Genomic DNA, 19027 nt, shown 5'->3' with positions numbered 1-19027 from the left:
TGCAGATGGAATACACTACCTTTTCCCATTCTTATTTAGGGCAGTCCTTGAAGGGCCAGATTCCTCTACTTGCATCAAGATACAGATCTGGCAGAACTGCAGTTTGAGCAGACCAGGCAAAAGAGCTGAGCAACATCAACAGCCAAGATGTAAATAAAACTTAATCATACCACTGGCATTAGCAGCTTGAACAACTTCCATGTATGAGGAAGGATCATCTGCTTTAATGTAGGAGTCAATTGCTTCCTTTACCATCCCCTTCTGGAGCTGTGCTTTGGCCAGCTGGCTCCACACTGCAGGTTCATTGCAGCGCTCGGCGAACTCGTACGCGCGGTCCAGGTTCCCAATGTGCTCTATCAACACCTGGGAAAAGGAAAGCCATGATCAGCCACTCTCAGAAAGGTCACTTCTACAACACACTAAGCTGGGGGTTATGTAAGTTCCTCGATGGATCCACAGCTTTTAAAAGAGAGGGACTAACTCCACACAACCCACTCAGCGTGATTTTAGGCTTACAAAGTTTCAAGAAACAACATTTGTTCTGTTTCATAAGACAAGACACTGAGCAGCTTTGGGCACTTTGCTAACTGGTGTTAAGCACCAGCAAAGTCCTTATGTGGGGATACACGGGGAGTTTTTGCAACTTAAGAGTTGAAGATACCTGTACAGCTGATGTGTTGACATCAAACTTCCTGAAGATAGCAAATGCCTCCTCAAAAAGCTCATTGCTGATAGCAATATTGGCTATGTCAGGGGCATCGTAGTTATCCAGGCGATTGATGTACTCCATGACACGGGTGCGGTCAGCCTTGATAGCTGTAAGGATGAGAAGGTTCTGCAGGTTCCTGAAGAGGGAAAAAACAGTATTTACCAAATAATGATCAAGAAATTCACCCTCCCCTCTGGAGAAGGTATTACTTTATTTGCTGTTTCACATTACAGCAGTAACTCCAAGTTTCCTATGGCTTAGTTTTCATTTCACACACCTGTGCTCACTGAACACTGAATTATCCAGAACGATTTTCTCCAGCAGTTCAATGAGCTCATTGGGAAGATCTGCAGTCATGAAAGCCTTCACAGTGACAGAGACTTCCTCGGGGTCCTGGGTCTCTGACAGCGCAGTCTGCACAACCTGCAGGGCATGGAGAACTGAGTGATTTCAGGTTCTGCAAAGCCAGTCAGGACAGCAAGGCTGTGAATGTCCTGCCAGTTGTACCTGGTCAATCAGGGGTCTTCTGTAGGGGTTGCTTTCCAGCAGCACACTGGCCCAGAGCTCGGGGTCCTTACGACGAACTAAGTAGCGGGAGAGACTCTTGAAGAGGGAGTTCTCATTGCACACCTGGAGAAAGGCACAGCTTGCTCAGAGGGAAGGCAAGGCCATGGAGCCTACAGATGGTTGCACTGTAACTCTGAACTGAGGGGCAGACTGAAATCTCAGCCTTTGATACTCCATTAACCTCCCATTTTAGGATGAGCTTTCCCATTTCTCATTAAGCTGCAGAGGGAGGTGAAACAGCCACCTCCTTTTCTGTGTTAGAAGTATGCACTTCCCAGCTTAACACATTTTAGGAAATACATGTTTTTGTCATAAAGTTTCTATGCACCCCACGACACTGATGTTAGAAGCCATTCCTGAGGCATACATACATTAATCAGCTCCAGATCGCACTGTCCACGCTCGTAAGCCACGCAGGCCAGGTGAGGGTCCCTCTTCTCACAGTACTTGCCAACAACACGACTGTCATAGTAGGGATTCTCACGCAGGAATCTCTCTGGGTTGTTGTTGCTGTCAATGTATATCTTGGCCAGTGCATTGTGAGTGGCAGGCTCCTCACAGCCCTCGTGAATTCTTGCTTCCAGCCAGGGCAGAAGCAGCTTCAGCCTAGAAGGAATTGATTTTCACATCAGAGGTTGAGTAAGTAAATATCCAATGATTTTTATACTCTGGAAACCAGTCTTGGTGTAGGACAGAGTCAGCAACTAAAGCAGAGTTACAGTGCTCTGTTTTAACCTACATTTTGATTCATTATTATAATGGTGTAACCTTCTGACACTATGAAGAAGACACATCAAATTTATCTGCAGAGATCCCCACACTGGCCAAGAATTAGAGCTGGGTCTCACTCAGTGGCAGCTTCTGCCTGTGTCAGTACCAGCTTTAGCTGTGTGACATGCACTGATGGATGAGCAGCAAGCACTGCCAGACTGGGAATTGGCAAGAGACTTGTACAAGTTTAATACCTGTTTCTTTTCTCAACCTCTGCAACAAGTTCATCAGTTGAAAATTGACCTCTCACTACAAGGATGAGGTTCTTGATCACATCTTCAGAGCAATCCACATCAAGCAGTCCCCCAATAACAACTGGCAGACGGCTTGGATTCACCTACACAGGAGCATTTAAAGAGGTCAGGATGCAGTCAGGGAGCAAGGGCAGGCAATACTTATCCCCAGGACTCCACTTGTTAAGACTGACCCCATCTTCCCACCTTTACTCCCAGCTTCCTGAGGTTCTGAACAAGCTTAAAAGTCAATTCCTCAGGCAACAGGCATTCCCATCCCAGCCCAGTGGCTCACTTAGCTCCCACAGGAAGAGCTCCTGAGCAATCCACTTTGTCCCTGCAGGAGGTTAAAAGGAAAACTTCCCCTCCTCCCCCCTCCAAATGTTCACTTAAAGTCACCCCAACTCTAGCAATCCACTTTGTCCCTGCAGGAGGTTAAAAGGAAAACTTCCCCTCCTCCCTGCTCCAAAATGTTGAGCCTTAAAATCACCCCAACAATTCCGAAGTTATTCTACCAAGTCTTCCTCCTTCATGTGGTACATGAGTGGAAGTTACTGCCTAACCTGACTGAGATCTGACTCACATCAGTCTGGCTAATTAACTGGAGGCCACTCATAATTACTTAAATGTCAGTCTCAGGTACAAATCTGTATGCAGAATACTTAAACATGATGCCTGTAGTTGTATATGATACTGTAAAAACTGATCAATTTGACTCACTGAAGCCAAGGCACAAGTTGTCACCTACCTTTTGTACATAAATCTCAATATATTTTTGGAGGTTATTTCTATACAAATACAGCACCAAGTCGTGGACAAAGTCAAAGCGGTCGCACACGATGATGAGAGGCAGCTGGTCAGTGAGTTTAGCTTCCTACAAAGAGAAGAGCTTTAGTAATTTGGTTTTGCTCTTGGACTTAAGCAGACAAATAATACAGTCACTTAAACTGTCAAAGCAGCTGAATTTGGAAAGCCAAAACTCAACAGTCAACCAAGTAATGACAGCTTGTTGTTCAGCTAATTGTTTGCAATATGTAAAGTGGGAGCACTCACACCCACTGCAGGCGTGAGGAGCAAGAAGCTTTTTGGAGTTTAACCCTGCTCCTTTGCATGGCAGACTCTACAGTTTTACAACACAATACAACTATTACAAGCCTAGGCTATAGAGAATATTTTTAGTTGCCACTGGTGTTTGGTGTGCAGGATTAGCACTCTGGGATTTCAAAAAAATTTAACCAAGACTAGATTAAGTTGTGGTTCATAATGTAAAACTTATATACAGAATTAACTTTGAGTGCCATGTGTCATGTGATACCTCCTAACTATGGATTTAGAGAACAGTAAGAATTAAGCTCTACAGCAGTACTGCTTAAACTGCTTACCAGATTAATTATCTAAAAGCATTCCAACTTTCAGCATAAGGTTACAATGGTTACAGTACAGAAGCTTAGTCTATGTGGCAGACAGTATTCCGGATGCATATTTCAGATCACTTATTCCAACATGCACATCCCAGAATATAATCCTACATAGAAATTACACTTAAGGACTTTACACAGGGAGGCCTGTACTGGGAGATTTACCTGGTACATGTCCTGCACATTCCAGACATGGAACAGCACAAAAAACAATAACTTTCATCAGGAATTTGACAGCTTGATAACATATCTTAGGTGGCTTGATCAAATTACATACCTTACACCTCGGTGACACCAGGTTAGTTTTAGAGAATTCTCTTGGGAAGAGTTTTGCCATCTTCAGATATGATCAGCAAAATCTAAGACTATGCTATGTAACCAACAAACATGAAGGCAGGAAATGTTCCCAGATAAAGTTTTCCCCTCCCACATGGTTCCTCAGGTTCTCAGAGTGTTGTGTTTGTCAATAAGCTCAGTACTAAGACTAGAGAATCTTAACTTTGAGCACACCATCTTTTCCTGCTCTCCAGCAATGCTCTGGATCAGTCAGGATTTATTCCCACTGACTGGCATCTCCCAGCAGAGCTAAACCATGGCTCACCTGGCTGAAATTTCAGTGTGTAGGAGTAAGACAGATCAGCCCTGAACCTGAAAGCATTTATGGAATTAACTGACCCTTTTCATCTCTTGTTTCTGTAGTTGCTCAGTTGGAGTTGATTACACTATAAATAAGCATTAAGTTATCAACTCATTTGGCACTGTGGGTGTTCTCAAGTTAATAATCTGTTTCCTATTTTATAGCAGACATTTTTAACAAGTTCTAGGTAAGCTGGTACATTTACTACAGGTTAAGAGTTCAAGCCAGATTAACCTTAGCAAGAACAGTGAGGAACTGACCTGATATTCTTATTTTTTAAACAATATGCCAGGCTCAGACTTCATTAAGAGGTACTGTCAATATGGCAGATACCTCTGGTTTGAGAGCACTTGGATCCTTAAGTGCAAAGGTAAAAACTCATCTATTTTCACAGAGCTGCCTCATTTCACTAGTGACACCATGTTTTATCAGAACCCCAAACAGTCCCAAACAGTCCAGTGTTACCCAAACATTACCTTGAGGAAGTTTTTAACACGTTCTGGATCATAGCAGTTACTTTCCCTGCAGATTCTTTCCACTTCTTTAATTTGTCCTGTCTTGCATGCAGCTTGAATGTACTTGAAGTGCACATCTGGATCCTGGCTGAAGTTTACAATGGAGCCCAGGAAATAAAACAAACCTGGAGAGAAACAGTCAACAGATTATTTGCTGGTCTCATTCAAAAGTACAAATCCCAAAGGCTACAGAAATTTAAGGCACTCAACTTGGACAAAGACAAAAGGCCAGCATTCTAGGTTTTTCTACAGCTCTAAACATTTCCCAGGATTTCAGAAAAACAAATTATGCAACTGAATAGTGGTATCCATACTAAACAGGGAAACTTTAAGGTTTAGATCTGTTTCAACACAGTTTGAGGCCTAATTACTTAAGCTTATTATGGCTTTCTAGATTTCAGCAGACAGACAAACATCTGTAACGAGGTGAGCAGCAGCTCCTCTTGCAGAAGTACAGACCTACCTTCAAAGCTCTTGAAGGACTCAAAGAGCTCAATGAGTGACTGTGTTGACAGCTGCTCATGGTATTTGGAAGCCACCTGGACACAGATCTGCAGGTTCTGACGGATGTTAGCGGACAGCATCGCACGCAGACACTCCAGAGAGTCCTCTACTGATAAGGACCCAAAATAATTCACTAACCACTGCAAAGACACACAAGGCATTTTAGACCTGAGCAGAACAGCAGTTAGCAAAGGCTGGATTTGTAGCTGCAGGGTGTTTGATGCCTTACCTCAGGGTTGAGGAGGTGAGTGTGAACTACCGCACGCTTGATGTCGTAGAGGTCTGTGAAGTGCTCGAGTGCTCTCTGCAGCAAACCAGCCTTCTCACACAGCTGAGCTATGTGAGCCCGGTCATAGTGAGTAAACATTTGGTTTCCCAGGATGGCATCTGCAACCTAGAAGGAACAGGGAACATTTTCACTCAGCTCCTGAGCACTCCCAGCAGTGTTGGCCAGCTCCAGGAAGCCTGAGCACGTACCTGAGGCGCGTGCATGAGGTTCATCTCAAGTAAACGTGTTTGCAGGGGACCTTCTGAGGGACGATTATTCTTCAGTGCATCCAGCAGAAAGGCTGTGCATTGCTGGATTAAATTATATTCCATAAAGACATCCACAATCTGCAAAAAAAAGGGAAGAAATTTAGGTTTTTGATTAGGAACTGGAAGTATATTTAAGTATCAATGCAGCTTTCAAAGCTAAATCCAAACTCATTGCTCTGATGGTTTGAGCAGGGCTCCTCTTACCAATTTAATGCTTTGAAGTCAACATTTCACAGCAATGAAGTTATTTACCTGTGTTATATCTGCAAGAGGCTCTTCATCTTGAACAAGCATTTGTGCAAACTGCTGTCCTTGATCAGGGCTGATTCTCATTACATTCCTCAGCAAAAAGATCCAGTCTGGAGTATATCCAACCTGAGAAGATGATGGAAAGTGAGAACTCAGCAAGAGCACCCACCTTGTTAAATACAGAGCTACAGTCAAAACTACTGTCAGGAGGTTACACAACCCAGCCAGGATTTCTTCTTTTGGAAAAGGTTATATGGGGAAGTAGGGAAAGTATAAAGTCTAAGAGTAACTATTCATAAAAAACTCGAGACAAAAGTAAATATATTACACAGGCTCTCAGATTCCCCACAGTTACTTCTAGCTACTTTGGAACATACACTAGTTATTATTAAATACAGGATAGATACAGCAATTTAATATTCTCTCACCTTCTTAGCATACAAAACAATCTTCTGGACTTGTCCTGTTTCAGCAAAACATTGGATGACCTTGTTTGGAACGTTGGCTCTCAGATAGACACTAAGTGCTAGTGTAGGATCCACAGATTTCACAAGATCTCCCAGCTCCTCCGAGCACTCCAGCTGTCAGAAACAGAAATGCAGTCAGCCCACCCTGACAGTGCCATGCTGAGATGCACTGCCACCCTCTTCCTCATTTGTCTTCTCTTCCTTTTGGACTTCTCTTCAAAAAATTAAGGCCCAGCTTGACAGCCTGAGCTGACTCTCCCAGCAGGGATCTAGTGGGCTCAGCTCCTCATGTTCCACAGCAGCCAAATGAATTTTCAGAGCCAGAAAGAACTGGGTGACATATTGTATCAGCATGTTTCTCCAATTAATTGCACAGCTGTAACCACAGCTCAAAACACCTGCAGTCACTATCCAAAGGAGTGGTTTGGCAAAGCCCAGCAGCAGCTCAGAGCTTTCCATGCTCTGCACATCCTGCTGTGATTTTAAATGTGGAATGAGTGAGAATTTGATCAATTCTCTTGCAGTAGTTTGAGTCATAGTGACAGGCAGAGTGAGCACCTATTGCTCAGCTATTTGCTGTCACTGCTGAGCTCCCAGCTGAATTTTCTTGGGAAGGGGGGAGGCTGTCAGGCAGTGCTGCTCCTTCCCCCCACAGCTCTGAATGTATAGACCCCAAACTTACCTTATCTTCTTTTAACCATTTTTCCAAGAGCTGCTTGCGGCCCTGCTGGAGCACTGGTCTGCAGAGCTCCAGTGACTCATACTTGTTCAGCTGCCCTTGGTCCAGCAGAATGCCAAAATACTGCAGGAGAGGGGAAGTCTGCCCTGGCTGAGCTGGAACACTCTGGAACCGGCGAATGGTGTCTGGAGTACGCAGGATTCCCTGCCAGAGAGAGGGAGAGATCCACTGCAATTTTCTTTTCTGCTGTTGTGGCTTGGCAAGAGTTTCTCCAGGAAGCTGGAGGTAATGTCACTGTAGCTGTCACTAAGGGTTTCTACATTTTGCCAGCCCAGAATGTCAGGAGCAATATGGCTGAACACCAGCTCAGGCACTGAGATGCTTTGACAGAAAATGTGCTACAATAGCACATTAAATTTATTTCAGTAGCAATGCAGATTTAAGTTCAGAATGAGGACACCCTTGGCCTTGCAAGCAAGTTCCCCTCATCTGAATTTAGTCTTAGCCTGGGTTTTTTGTCATGTTTCCAGGTGCAGCCTCAGCTAGAGATTGTCTTTTTACAGACCCTTTTTTGCATCACTGGAGAAGTAAAGGTGAGAACCAGAAATGTTATGAATCATAGCCATTACTTCATCATTTATTCCTCCTCTGTGGGCCTTACAAACTCTAAGATCATCCTGCTTGCAATCACTGTCATCACTCAAGATACCTGTGAAGCACCAAACTACCTTGGGACAAGAGCAGTAACAAGATTGTGTCCTTGCCACTAGAAAAATTCACTGAGCTTTCCTGAAGCAAGAAACTGAAGCCAGTAGAGTTCAGCTGCTCTGAACACTTTACCTTTGGGGCATTGGCTGCCACTTTTGCTGCCTCTGAGTAGTTCCCTTGTGCAAAGAGTGCATTGAATTTCCTGGCAAAGAGCTCCTCGGCCCCCGCCAGGTTGTTGCGGACAGCCATCCGTAAAGCCAGGTCAGGATTCTGCAGCACGTTGGTGATGTAGGGAATGATGTTCTCCTCTTCCACACACACTGAGAGCACCTGGAAAAACCACCAGGGGAAACCTCCAGTTAGCCCAAGCATCAAAAGTGAGCCAAAGGCTAAGCTAACTTCTGAGAGGAAAGTGATGGTTTTCATGGAAAGTTTTTAATTCCTTGATAACTCATACTTGTCATTTTATTAAAGAAACCTCTGGTTAAAAAGAACCAATGTCATCCATTGTCTGCATCAAAGCAGGCAATTAACAGTTTAATTGAGGTATCTGCAGAGGTAGAAACACAGGGATACAATGGATCTTTCAGGGATACAGGGATCTTTCTAAAACCCCTACTCAATGGCTTAAGGAATCAATCCTAGGGGATACCAGGAACAAGTCTGCTCTATATTCCCCATGCTCAACATGCAACACCACCCAAAAGCAATCTGGGCTAAAGGCATGGCTGTGCAAAGTTAGTAACTTGTTCATAAAGTACTTATGTATGGAGAGAGAACAGCAAATTTATTTTGGGGCTCACAACACTGTCAGGCCTCACATGCTCTGAGCAGAGTTCAAAGTTAACATTTCTGGAAGCTTTTAGACATAGACATGAACCCTGCAGTGCATCATGAAGAGCCAGTGGGATCAGCTAAAGAAGTGGCTTCCAGGCCAAGTTTCTTACCTGTCCCTTTCTGTTGACTCCAATAATTCCAGCTGTTGCTTCATGCTGTGCAGTAACAAAAATGGTCTCTCCACTGATCCTGTTCATGTAGATACAGGTGCCAGTTTCCAGATCATACAAGTGGATGTAGCCATACTTTGTTATGAGGAACACCACATCGTGCTTGTCACTGATCTGCAAAACAGAAATAGATTACTCAAATTTGGCACTGGATAAATGAGTTGGTGCTTTTGAGTCTCAGCAAACAGCTGGGCCATTTCAGGACAGCCAGAAGTGCTGTTTTATTTTTACTTGAGTACTATCACAGCAGAATGACGTCTGAAGAGCTTGAAAAGCAGTTAAAACATATGGGTATTTTTTCCAAAAATAAGAACATGCTGCTTTTGAATGCTGCTTGTCTCCACCTTTACCACTGCTGAAGCAGAAGCAGCAGTCCCACCAGTCACACCAGTTTAGGGCCAACCCTCAGGCCCACATTAACCAGCTGGCTCCCAGTGCCCTCCCTGCTCCTGCCACATCCACCAGGAGAAGCTGCAGACCTGTTTGCAGCTGTCATACCTGCATAGCAACAGGAAAGTCACTTTGTGCTTCAGGAGGAAAGAAGACATCCACAGCTTTCTTTGGAAAGGGCTGATTCCCAGTGGGTGGTGTGCCAACCTCAATGATATGCAGCTGTGCAAGAGATAAGATTAATTCTTGCATCTGATTTATTTAACAATAGATTCAACAATGACATTACAGCAGTTCTCTTGCTGCTCAGCCTTAATCCCAAGTTTATGCGAAGACAAACTAAGTTAATCTTTCTAAATATTTTCACTGGCTAAAGGTGTGGCACCTGGTATTCATGTACCAGAGGTGAGGGAAACAGTTAAATATGATCTTTAGTTGCCCCTAATTACACACAAGTTTCAGGATTCAGTGAGGTTATTTCAGATGCACTCTTTTAACTTGGTTCACATTCTACAGAGTTCTGAAGATGTTTCTCTGAATCTAGCTCTGATTTGACTCTAACTCCCATTCACATGGGATCACTATTTAGCCTTGCTATTGCTTCTTTTTTTTTATTTTCATCCAATAATTTGGAAATTAGTTGAGTCTGATACCAGGGATCAGCATCGAAGAAAGATTACCACAGCTTTTCCCTCAAGCTTAGCCTGTGAAGCTGAGTCACGTGTTTCAAGCAGCTAATTGGGCTGGTCATGACATGCCACTTAACTTCTCCACTCACAGATTCTTGCTACACCAGGTAGTCCAAGCTCTGCATGCACCACATGTCATATCCAGACTGACACAGTCCTTCACTTTCTTCCTTAAATGCAACTTTTTGCATTAAACCACTTGTTCTCCTGGAAGCAGAGAACCAGGGTGAGTCACTAAAGATTACAGTACACTTAGAACAAAGCCTTACCTTACCCCCAGCTTGCCCTCTTACTGCAAAACAGAAGAGAGTGGATTCTTCAGCATTCCCTTCCATCTTGAACTGTGCAAAGCTGGCTGCATGTCCCTCGATGGGCTGGGACACTTTTCTGTCCACAGAGTACAGCTGCATTGCTCCCACTACACGGTTTTGCTACACAAAAAGGAACAAATGTCAGGACAAACAAGCACTGTGACAGTAATTTCATTTAATATTGGTCAATGTGCTGCCATTTCAAGCTTCCTCTTACAGCATCACTTCAGACTCTTAACCTTGCACTAGTGTTTCTATCATTACAAATCCAATTACAGCAATGTGAGATTTTCAGTTACACTTAAGTTTGTTATTTGAAGATTGAGACAAGCATTTATATTTAATAAAACAAACAGATCAGTCCTGCTCCTGTGGAAGGAGACAACAAGACAAGCTCTGGGGTTTCCACACCTTCCTGGAGGTGAAGTACCTGTGCAGATATTCCAGTCAGCAAGAGCCATTTCTGCTTGGCATCAGTTCTGTAGTTGATGATCTGGCAGCCAGCAAGGCTGGAGTGGCGATCAAACATCTTCACGGGCTGGGACTCCCCCTCCATGCTCCAGTGGTAAACTGCATTATCCGTCACGAGGGCAACAGTGTTCAGAGAGATCCACTTCCAGAAGGTGACATCATCTGTCATGGTGTGAGCCTTCATCTTGCTCTTCATCTCGATGTTGAAGATTTGCAGCGTTTTCCCAGCTAGAAGACACAGCATTGTTAGCCACAGGACAGAGCAGAAGAGCTGCACTAGGACATTAAACCCTGGGGACTTCCTTCCAGAAAAAGCTGTTCTACACTGGCACACCTTCAGGGATCAGCTCTCACTTGGAACCAGACCACACTCCTGATTTGACTGATTTGCCACTACTGAGCAATCAAACAGATGCAGAGAAGGGGTTGGTAGGAGACAAAAGCTTCAGCCACACAAATGGGTTGGAGGATACTTCACACACATCAAAACCAGGTTACAGTCATGCTGAGGCTCTTTGGAGTTCAGAGGGAAGCTGTGTCAGTGGCATTAAAAGCTATGTCCACATCTGTTTTAAGTATTAAAAGGGCACAACATGGAACAGTCAGGTTGGCAGAGGGCTTTTGTAACTCAGGCTAATTAACGAAAACCTTGGGGTTGCACTAATGGGATACACAGCTACTGGCTGCAAACCAGACTGACAGGAACTGTGCAGGGGAAGGAATCTAGTGACCAACACAGGCTCTAGAAGGCAAGAGGAAAAGTTCTCCAAATCACATAGAATGGTGCATACAAACATCCTGAACAGCCACCTGCAGTCAAATCTACCAGTTTTATAACACAGTGGCCTAAGAAATTATGTCTTCCTGTTGAGAAGACAAGAAAAGTTCTGACCAGTTCTATTACTTATAGGAGAGAATTATTTAAGCACACATAAGTGTAGCCCAGGAGGAATAGAAAAGATCCCATGAAACTGGATGCAGGCCAGAATATCTGCTACAGTCACTAACTGCAGCCCAGCTTGAGGAAGTCACAGTGCCACACAGGCAAATGCCTGCACCCACCAAGGACTGATTTAGCTCAAAGCCATTAGTTCAGCAATTGATGCAAGATGCTGAGTGAGGAGTTTCTCCAGAACTTGGAGAAATCTCTCTACTACAGAGTTACTCAGGCTACAGGCAGCAGTTTTTTTCCACATCTAGTGCAGCTGGAGCTTTAGGGTCAAGGGAGAGGACATTCAGGTAACACATTCCTACATGCTAGGCAAGGTATATTACAAGGCAAAATCTAGACTTGAGTCAAAAGGGTCAGTCCTGTTCATAAAAACTCAGTATCAAGATCCCAGTGATTTAAATACACTTTGGGTTCTTGAGTGGATTAATTTTGGGAATCTTAGGGTCTCCCTTGTTTGGGAGGGCATGGAAAACCTCTGAGTTTTAGGCCTTTAGTTGTTTAAACACTACTGTTCAGCCATGTGCACCATCAATCTGAGCCATTTTATTCTGCTTTTTCTTGTCATAAGACACAACAGGTACTAGGTACAGTCAATTGAAGTAACTCACCATCTGCACACACAAGAAGGCATTAAAGTTGTGACAAAACAGTAGCACAGTATTAAAGTCAAAGTTAGGTAACATTGGATACATACAAATCTTTCCATTAGCAATACATGCATTTCTAGAGTGCCTGCACTTAGGGCTTTTTGGGCCTCTGAGGGGAAGAGAAAGACATTTCTGGAGACTCCAGAGGAATGTTTGCTCTCTGTAACATCAGCGATACCAAGCTGGCTGACCTTGTACTTCCTTCACCACACAAGTCTTCCCTGCATAGTTTTACTCCTCTTATCACTGACTGATACAATAAATATGCACTGGTCTCTTTCAGCAAGGCCAAACTAAGGCCTTCAGGAATATTTGTCCCCCCTTCCCAGCCTGTTTTCCTGTCTCTAAGGAAAAGGTCTATTTGATCTAAGAGTTATACTCTTAGACCAGGTCTCACTTCCCTCTAACATGACTGCTTAAAGCCCACACTTGGCTTCCAGCTCTCCCTGCTCAGAAGCTGCAAGCATTTGGACTGAAGGAAAAACCTCATCCTAATGATCAGCAAAATGGCAGGAAGCCTCAGCTGAAGCTCCCTGCCCAGCTGCCTCCAGAAGAACTGAAAATGCATTCAACTTAAGCTCCCATTAAGCTGTGGAAAATTGCTACAGGATCCTCCCACATAAATTACCTGGGAGACCTCAGTCCCTCATAAACTAGTTCTCCATCCACTTCAAAGAGCCCTTTATCAGGACTCCATACCTTTCAATGCAATGACTTTGCTGGCAGGGTTCATGATAGCACTGTCAGCTGAAATTGGTCTCCGGATTGGGTTGCTGGGGTCGTTCATGTCAATGATCACCACTTGAGCCTGTTCTCCTACTTTCTCTCTGATGCAGATGAATTTGTCAGACTCCATGGTCAGAGTGCTGAACCCAATGTTTGCTGGGTTGATGCCCAGATTTTGGAGCTGGAAGAGAAGAAAAAGGTTTAACGTTAAGTTATTGCCTTGGTACAGCCACAAGCAGCTTTTGTGAATGTCACAGGAAATATCAGACTTTGCCTTTTTTTGTGACAAAACAGCAACTAACAGTTTGCTACCCCACACCTGCACAACACACTCTGTTGCACAATTTCAACCAAGCCCAGCAGGCTTCCTGGAGAAGCATTCAAGCACTTGGTGTCTTGCCTTCAAGGTCCATTTACAACTTAACCATTAAGAACTCAATCTTTGAGCCCCTCTCATGGCTTAAAGCACACTGAACTCGCCACACTGGACTTGCAGCTTCAACCCTCACTCTCACCAGCTCTCCTCCCTGAACTCATCACTGGCTTTGACAGCTATCACTATTTCAAGCTTAACATCACACGTGAGGTGTCTGAGCTTTATCTTTATCCCTGTGGAGCTAAAAAAAGCTGCCTGTCTAGCAATTAGCCCAGGCCTGTCTCGCAGCAGGAGGCAGAGCTGGGCACCACTGAAACCACCAATGGCCCTGCTGAATACAGAAGTTATCGATAAACCACTTCCTTCTCTGAGCCACAGCCTGCTCCCCTAAGCCTTTCAATGCCCACATTTCTTGCAACAAAACGCTTGAGTTAACAGCACTTTTGCAAAGCTGCTGTATGAGGAGGATGTCAGTAGGGAAACAAAGTTTATTGCATTTTTAAGAGTGAAAATGCAGTCATGGTCATATCACACAGATATCCAGCTTGTCCACATCTTCTCCAGTTTTCTCCTATAAGAAGAACTATCAGCTCTAATATTCTGATATTTTTCTTTCTAGAAGACCTTTAAGGACAAGATGTCCCAAGAAGGGCGAGACCTTCAAAGCCAATTTAGGCTGATTGTGCTGGTTTGGAGCTCTCAGCTCTTATCAGCTGTGCTCTGACCAGCTCCAAGGAGGCCATGCCCCAGCTGCTCTGCTCCTGCCTGTTTGCAGTTCCTGATAAAGATGGTTTTACTCCACTTCCCCTTTGCCCAGGCTCTCAACAGCACATGTGAGGAACAAGTAACATCTCAGCCGTGCCACAGCAAGTTAACAGAACCTTCACAGGAGTCATTGGATGGATGACCTAGATTAAGCAGAGAATATTTTGACAATAAAGCCAGGAAACCTTTAGGTGACAGCATTTGACAGCCATAAAAAAAAAATAAAATCAAACCCTAACTCCTTGACAGGTCAGAACTCTTTTACTCAGATTTAAGCAACTGTTTGAGGTCCAGCATCCCAGACCCTGACCACACATTCTCCAGCCACTTAGAAGATTCTAGATTCAAGCTCAAAAGTCCCTTCCACACTTTGAGCAGTGTTCCCTAGACCTCTTGCACATACATAAGCTGGGTTATACACAACCCAATCACACCCTGCAGGGAGGGGAGGTTTCAAGATGTGGGAGTTTGATCTGGTAGAGCTGGAGTGACTTACTGGGATGTGGCATTTCCTTTTGCTAGGGCTGCAGGCTCAGCAAGTGCCAAATCATTTATCAAGCATTCAATTTCCTCGTTAATTTGGTAGAGGGGGTGGCTGCAGGAGCCAAGCACTCTGCCTGGCAATAACTCACAGCACTACACTCAAAGGGTGTCAACAGAACAAATCAGAGCAGCAAGCCCAAGCAGATGGCAGGACCTCTTAGGGAGGTCCAGACAAAACCACCACACAAAGGTGCTTGGATATTGCAAGGCAGATTTACCTTAATCTCCAGCAAACTGCCATCTGCTAGTGCCAGGTCTGAGGCACTGACCCACGTGGGAGATGGGAGGCTTCTAAAATTTCTGCTATCAAAGGTGAGGTGTTTCTTTGCAAAGATTTAGAAGATTGGCACAGGAGCTCTGAAGAAAGGCTGGAGAAGTTTCTGATGGAGGTGAAACCATCAGCAAGGTCTCTAAGTACACAAACTCCTGCCAACATTTCATCTTTCATCTCAACAAACCAAGTGTATGAAGCACATCTGCTTCAAGGCTCAGAAAATTGACTCTGACAAAGACAATCTCTGTGTTTGGTTACACAAGAGTGTCACCAGCCAGGAGTGGCACTTCCTTGCCCAGCTGGTGAAGCCAACAGTGAATTTCTTTGCTGCACAGAACTCCTGAGCAGAGATCATTCCCTGCAATATAGGTTGTTTTCCTGCCCAAACAGGCTGAAGTTCAGGTGAGTGAGGCAGGCATGTTTAGAAAGCTAAGCAAAGCAAACAGAGATGAAGATTACTATTAGGAAACATGACAGCAAATATTTCTTTGAAGGCTTTTATTCTGAAAATTTCAATACTATTCCATGTACAAACTCAGGAGTTAAACTAAAACTGAGTACAGGGGTTTATGGCAGATTTTCTACCTCTTCTTCTCTTTATTACAAAGGGAAATACTCCCAAATATTTAATGTTCCACCAGGTCCACTACATTTCACTGATTCATAAACAAAACAAAAAAAAGGAATTTCAGACATTGCTATATTTTACTACAAAACCCACTTCCTTGGCTTTTAAGCAGATATGAAAGCAGAACTTGCTAACTGTCCTTGGGCAACTGATTTACAGTTGGAGTTCTTTTACACCACCATTTGTTGGAAAGATCAGTTACACCAGACTCCTGTTAGGAAGAAAGTGTTCTGTGAAATAGCTGCTCCAGTAGAGTGGAACCATGAAACAGATTGTCAGGGACAGCAGCAACTCTTGTGCTCAGCAGAGACGTCGCCCCAAAGGACTCATCTCACCCAAGAGCAGACACTTCAGGCACTTGCAGGCTCTGCTGAACCATGGGATTCTGTGATGGCATTTATCTGAGCAGCCCTGAGATGTGAGTCATTGTAACGTTGTAAGGCAATGTCTGATTACCAGAATTATTTTTTCACTGGAAGATAACTCAAGTGCATTCTTGGTAACTTAGCCAGAGAAGTTGTCACATGTATGGGACATCAAACTGAATGGTAAAACTGCTGACAGGAGTCTCTTTGTTGACCCCTTCCTGTAATGTTCCCTTTCTTGGGACAGTCTGCTTAGCTGTCAGATAATTTCTCCTTGCCTACGAGAAGGGCACGGAAGTGCTGAGCACACATTTCACCTCAGCTCTCACACTCAACAGGATATAACCACTGCTCTTGTGGCCACAAGCTGCTGCTCAGCCCCTGCCCAGAGGCTCCTTATCTGCATGCTGCTAGAAATCACAAAGCTGGAAAATGCCACTAAAGTGGAAAATACCCTATTTTTTTTTTGAGAAGCACTTCAGTGTGCAATGAATCATATTAGTTCTATCCCAGGCCATGCTTTCCTAGACTTTGACTGACCAAGGCAGACACCTGAGCTGCTCTTTTAACTCCACACATGAAAATTCAGCAAAGCAAACGTAAGTCACACAAAACCATTTGTGTTTGTGATGCTCTTAGTTACTCCCTGCAGTTCTGAGAGTCCCACAGCCAGTCCATGGCAAAGTACTTCATATTTACCAGTGCAAGGTAAGAGTTACAGCTCGTGGCAGCCTAGGAAGTCGTGTTTTCAACAGATAAGAACCTCTCTAACATTCAAGAGCTCTCCTATTTCTATATCCTTCCTATTTTCTGCCTCACCCTCAGCAGGCTGAGGCACCACCCGCTCTCAGCAGCCACAGATGTGCTGTGGGACTGCCTCAGTTCCACCAGTGAGGCTGGACCTGCTGGAACTGGAGCTCAGAACCCCTGAGCCCCACTCCTCCTCTTGGGCTGGGGCTCCAGTCCCAGCAGGAAGCACCAAATCAGCACAGGCACCAAGGCAGGCAGGGCCTGCACCTCAGTGCCTGCTGAGGGACATGCCCAGAACAGCTCATAAACTGCTTAACTAATTGCTCCTATCCAATTAGCTGAGACACACACACAATCTCTCCCTCCACAAGACACTTCAACTCTCTGCTAGGTATTTTCCCTCTGTAGGAATATTCTAAAATCACTGGCTTTAGGAATGTGGATCTACTAAGAAGCAGGGAGCAAGAATCCCACCAAAACAGCATTAGGCACAACAGTCCTCTAATTCCTGACTTGTATTATCAAGAGAGGATGTAACTGCTTCCAACTAATGCTGTTACAGCAGAGATTTAGTGGTTTAGGCTGTATTTAACTCACTGTCAGCACAATACATGGAAGAATTTTGCTGTTTGTCATATTTAGAGCAAAGTATTGAATTTATATATTTTGTTCTATGATGCCTTGGCTGTCCTGTTTTATTCTCTGGCACAGCTGGGATTCCAAAGCTAACCAAGCACCACCACAGCAGAACAGCACAGCTGCCATTCAGGTTTGCTCCATCAATGAACAATAGATACAAACCCCCTTTTCCTAGTGGTAAAAAAGCAGTTCTGTCTTGCTATCAAGTGCACAGCCTGAGCTGGCAGTTTTCTCTGACTGTCTAACAAAAATATTTAGATCCAGTAGAGTATTTATTAATGCCTTAAATCAGTACAGCAGCGGGCCTGGTCCAAGTTCAATGTTTATATATTTCAGGGTAGTGTGGTTAAATTAAGTGGCAACCACAGTTCATCACCTGCTAATTAGTCTGGTTCCTCCTCACTCATCAAGAACTTGTCATCTTAGAGAAGCTCCACTGACCCACCACAGAAAGCAGCTGTTTTATTTTCACCCTCAAACACACAGAGGCACATTTCAGGAATCCCTGAAGCCTGCACAGGAGCAACCAGATTTGCAATCATCCCACACACTGAACTCTGATCTCCCACTACATACACAGTGGATTGTTTCCTCATAGCCACTTTGGGAAAAAAAAAAAGGCAGCAGCTATATAAAGTTTTATAACATGAGTGTTGATAGCACAGGAATCAGGTTCCTCCTTGAAAATTCCCAAGGGAAGTTTGTGCACAGCCTGTTGTTGATGTTCCTTGGTGGCAAGGCAGGGGTGTACAACAGACACCACACAGATAAGAGTCTGCACACCTGGGGCTGCTGAGATTGCAGAGCTCGTGACTCTGACAAACAAACCCTGAGACCTGACAACACTTTTTGGTTTTACACTCCCCAGAAAGCTCCCTCCTCCCTAGCAAGTTACCTACTTGTCCAAAGTCCAGCTTTAGCTCCAATTTGGGGCACAAAGCACTGTGCCCCCAAGAGATGAGGCATTCAGGAGCAAGGTTTCTGGAGCTTTCACCTTTTCACTCCCTAATCACACAGCCAAGCTGCCAACAGCAACAGCTAATGGACTGGCTTGAAGCTGAACACCAGGACAAGCTTTGTACTTGACCAATTTTTAACCTCTAATAATGAATCTGTGGAGAATTAGGATCACACTGTGTTTATTGATTGATTCCAACAATAGGCTGCAAGAACTTTCTCATTCAAATCCATCACCTGGTTTTCATGGCTAAGGCTCCAGCTGGGTACCTCATTTTCATTAAGAACCACTACAAACTTGCAGGTGTTGCACAACACCTGTACAACAAGTTTCCTAGACAATGTGGGTCAGGTACAGTTCAAGAAATTGTATTATTGAGTCCATGAGGACTTCCCAGGAGCATGGATAGCAAAAACATTGCAATATCAGCGTTTCTGCTCCCAAAATTTACGTCAGGAACTTCAGCAGAAAAGCAATTAACTCCTGGAATCCAAATTCCTCTGAAATTCTTTCAATGAAATGAAAGGAGGAAGTTCAAAGGC

At 44.2% G+C, this 19027-nt stretch overlaps 1 protein-coding gene across 2 annotated transcripts in view; it reads right to left on the bottom strand.

Annotated features, from left to right (window-relative positions):
• CLTC (clathrin heavy chain) overlaps positions 1-19027 on the bottom strand; it is a 30268-nt gene that overhangs the window by 9357 nt on the left and 1884 nt on the right. For both annotated transcript variants that reach the window (XM_039720635.1, XM_039720636.1), the window contains exons 2-21: positions 13161-13368; positions 10822-11090; positions 10350-10511; positions 9500-9613; positions 8942-9115; positions 8127-8324; positions 7290-7490; positions 6569-6721; positions 6144-6266; positions 5832-5969; positions 5584-5748; positions 5314-5494; positions 4812-4975; positions 3029-3154; positions 2242-2384; positions 1648-1882; positions 1217-1339; positions 987-1132; positions 662-845; positions 171-363 (exon numbers count right to left, since the gene is read on the bottom strand). In XM_039720635.1, the coding sequence (XP_039576569.1) occupies positions 171-363; positions 662-845; positions 987-1132; positions 1217-1339; positions 1648-1882; positions 2242-2384; positions 3029-3154; positions 4812-4975; positions 5314-5494; positions 5584-5748; positions 5832-5969; positions 6144-6266; positions 6569-6721; positions 7290-7490; positions 8127-8324; positions 8942-9115; positions 9500-9613; positions 10350-10511; positions 10822-11090; positions 13161-13368 (3400 nt within the window). The remainder of the gene's footprint in view (positions 1-170; positions 364-661; positions 846-986; positions 1133-1216; positions 1340-1647; positions 1883-2241; positions 2385-3028; positions 3155-4811; positions 4976-5313; positions 5495-5583; positions 5749-5831; positions 5970-6143; positions 6267-6568; positions 6722-7289; positions 7491-8126; positions 8325-8941; positions 9116-9499; positions 9614-10349; positions 10512-10821; positions 11091-13160; positions 13369-19027) is intronic.

This window comes from Passer montanus, unplaced genomic scaffold (assembly GCF_014805655.1).
Source record: "Passer montanus isolate IOZ18808 unplaced genomic scaffold, ASM1480565v1 scaffold44, whole genome shotgun sequence".
Taxonomy (NCBI): domain Eukaryota; kingdom Metazoa; phylum Chordata; class Aves; order Passeriformes; family Passeridae; genus Passer; species Passer montanus.
Note: the sequence above shows the minus strand (reverse complement) of the source record. Positions and strands in the feature narration are given on the sequence as shown.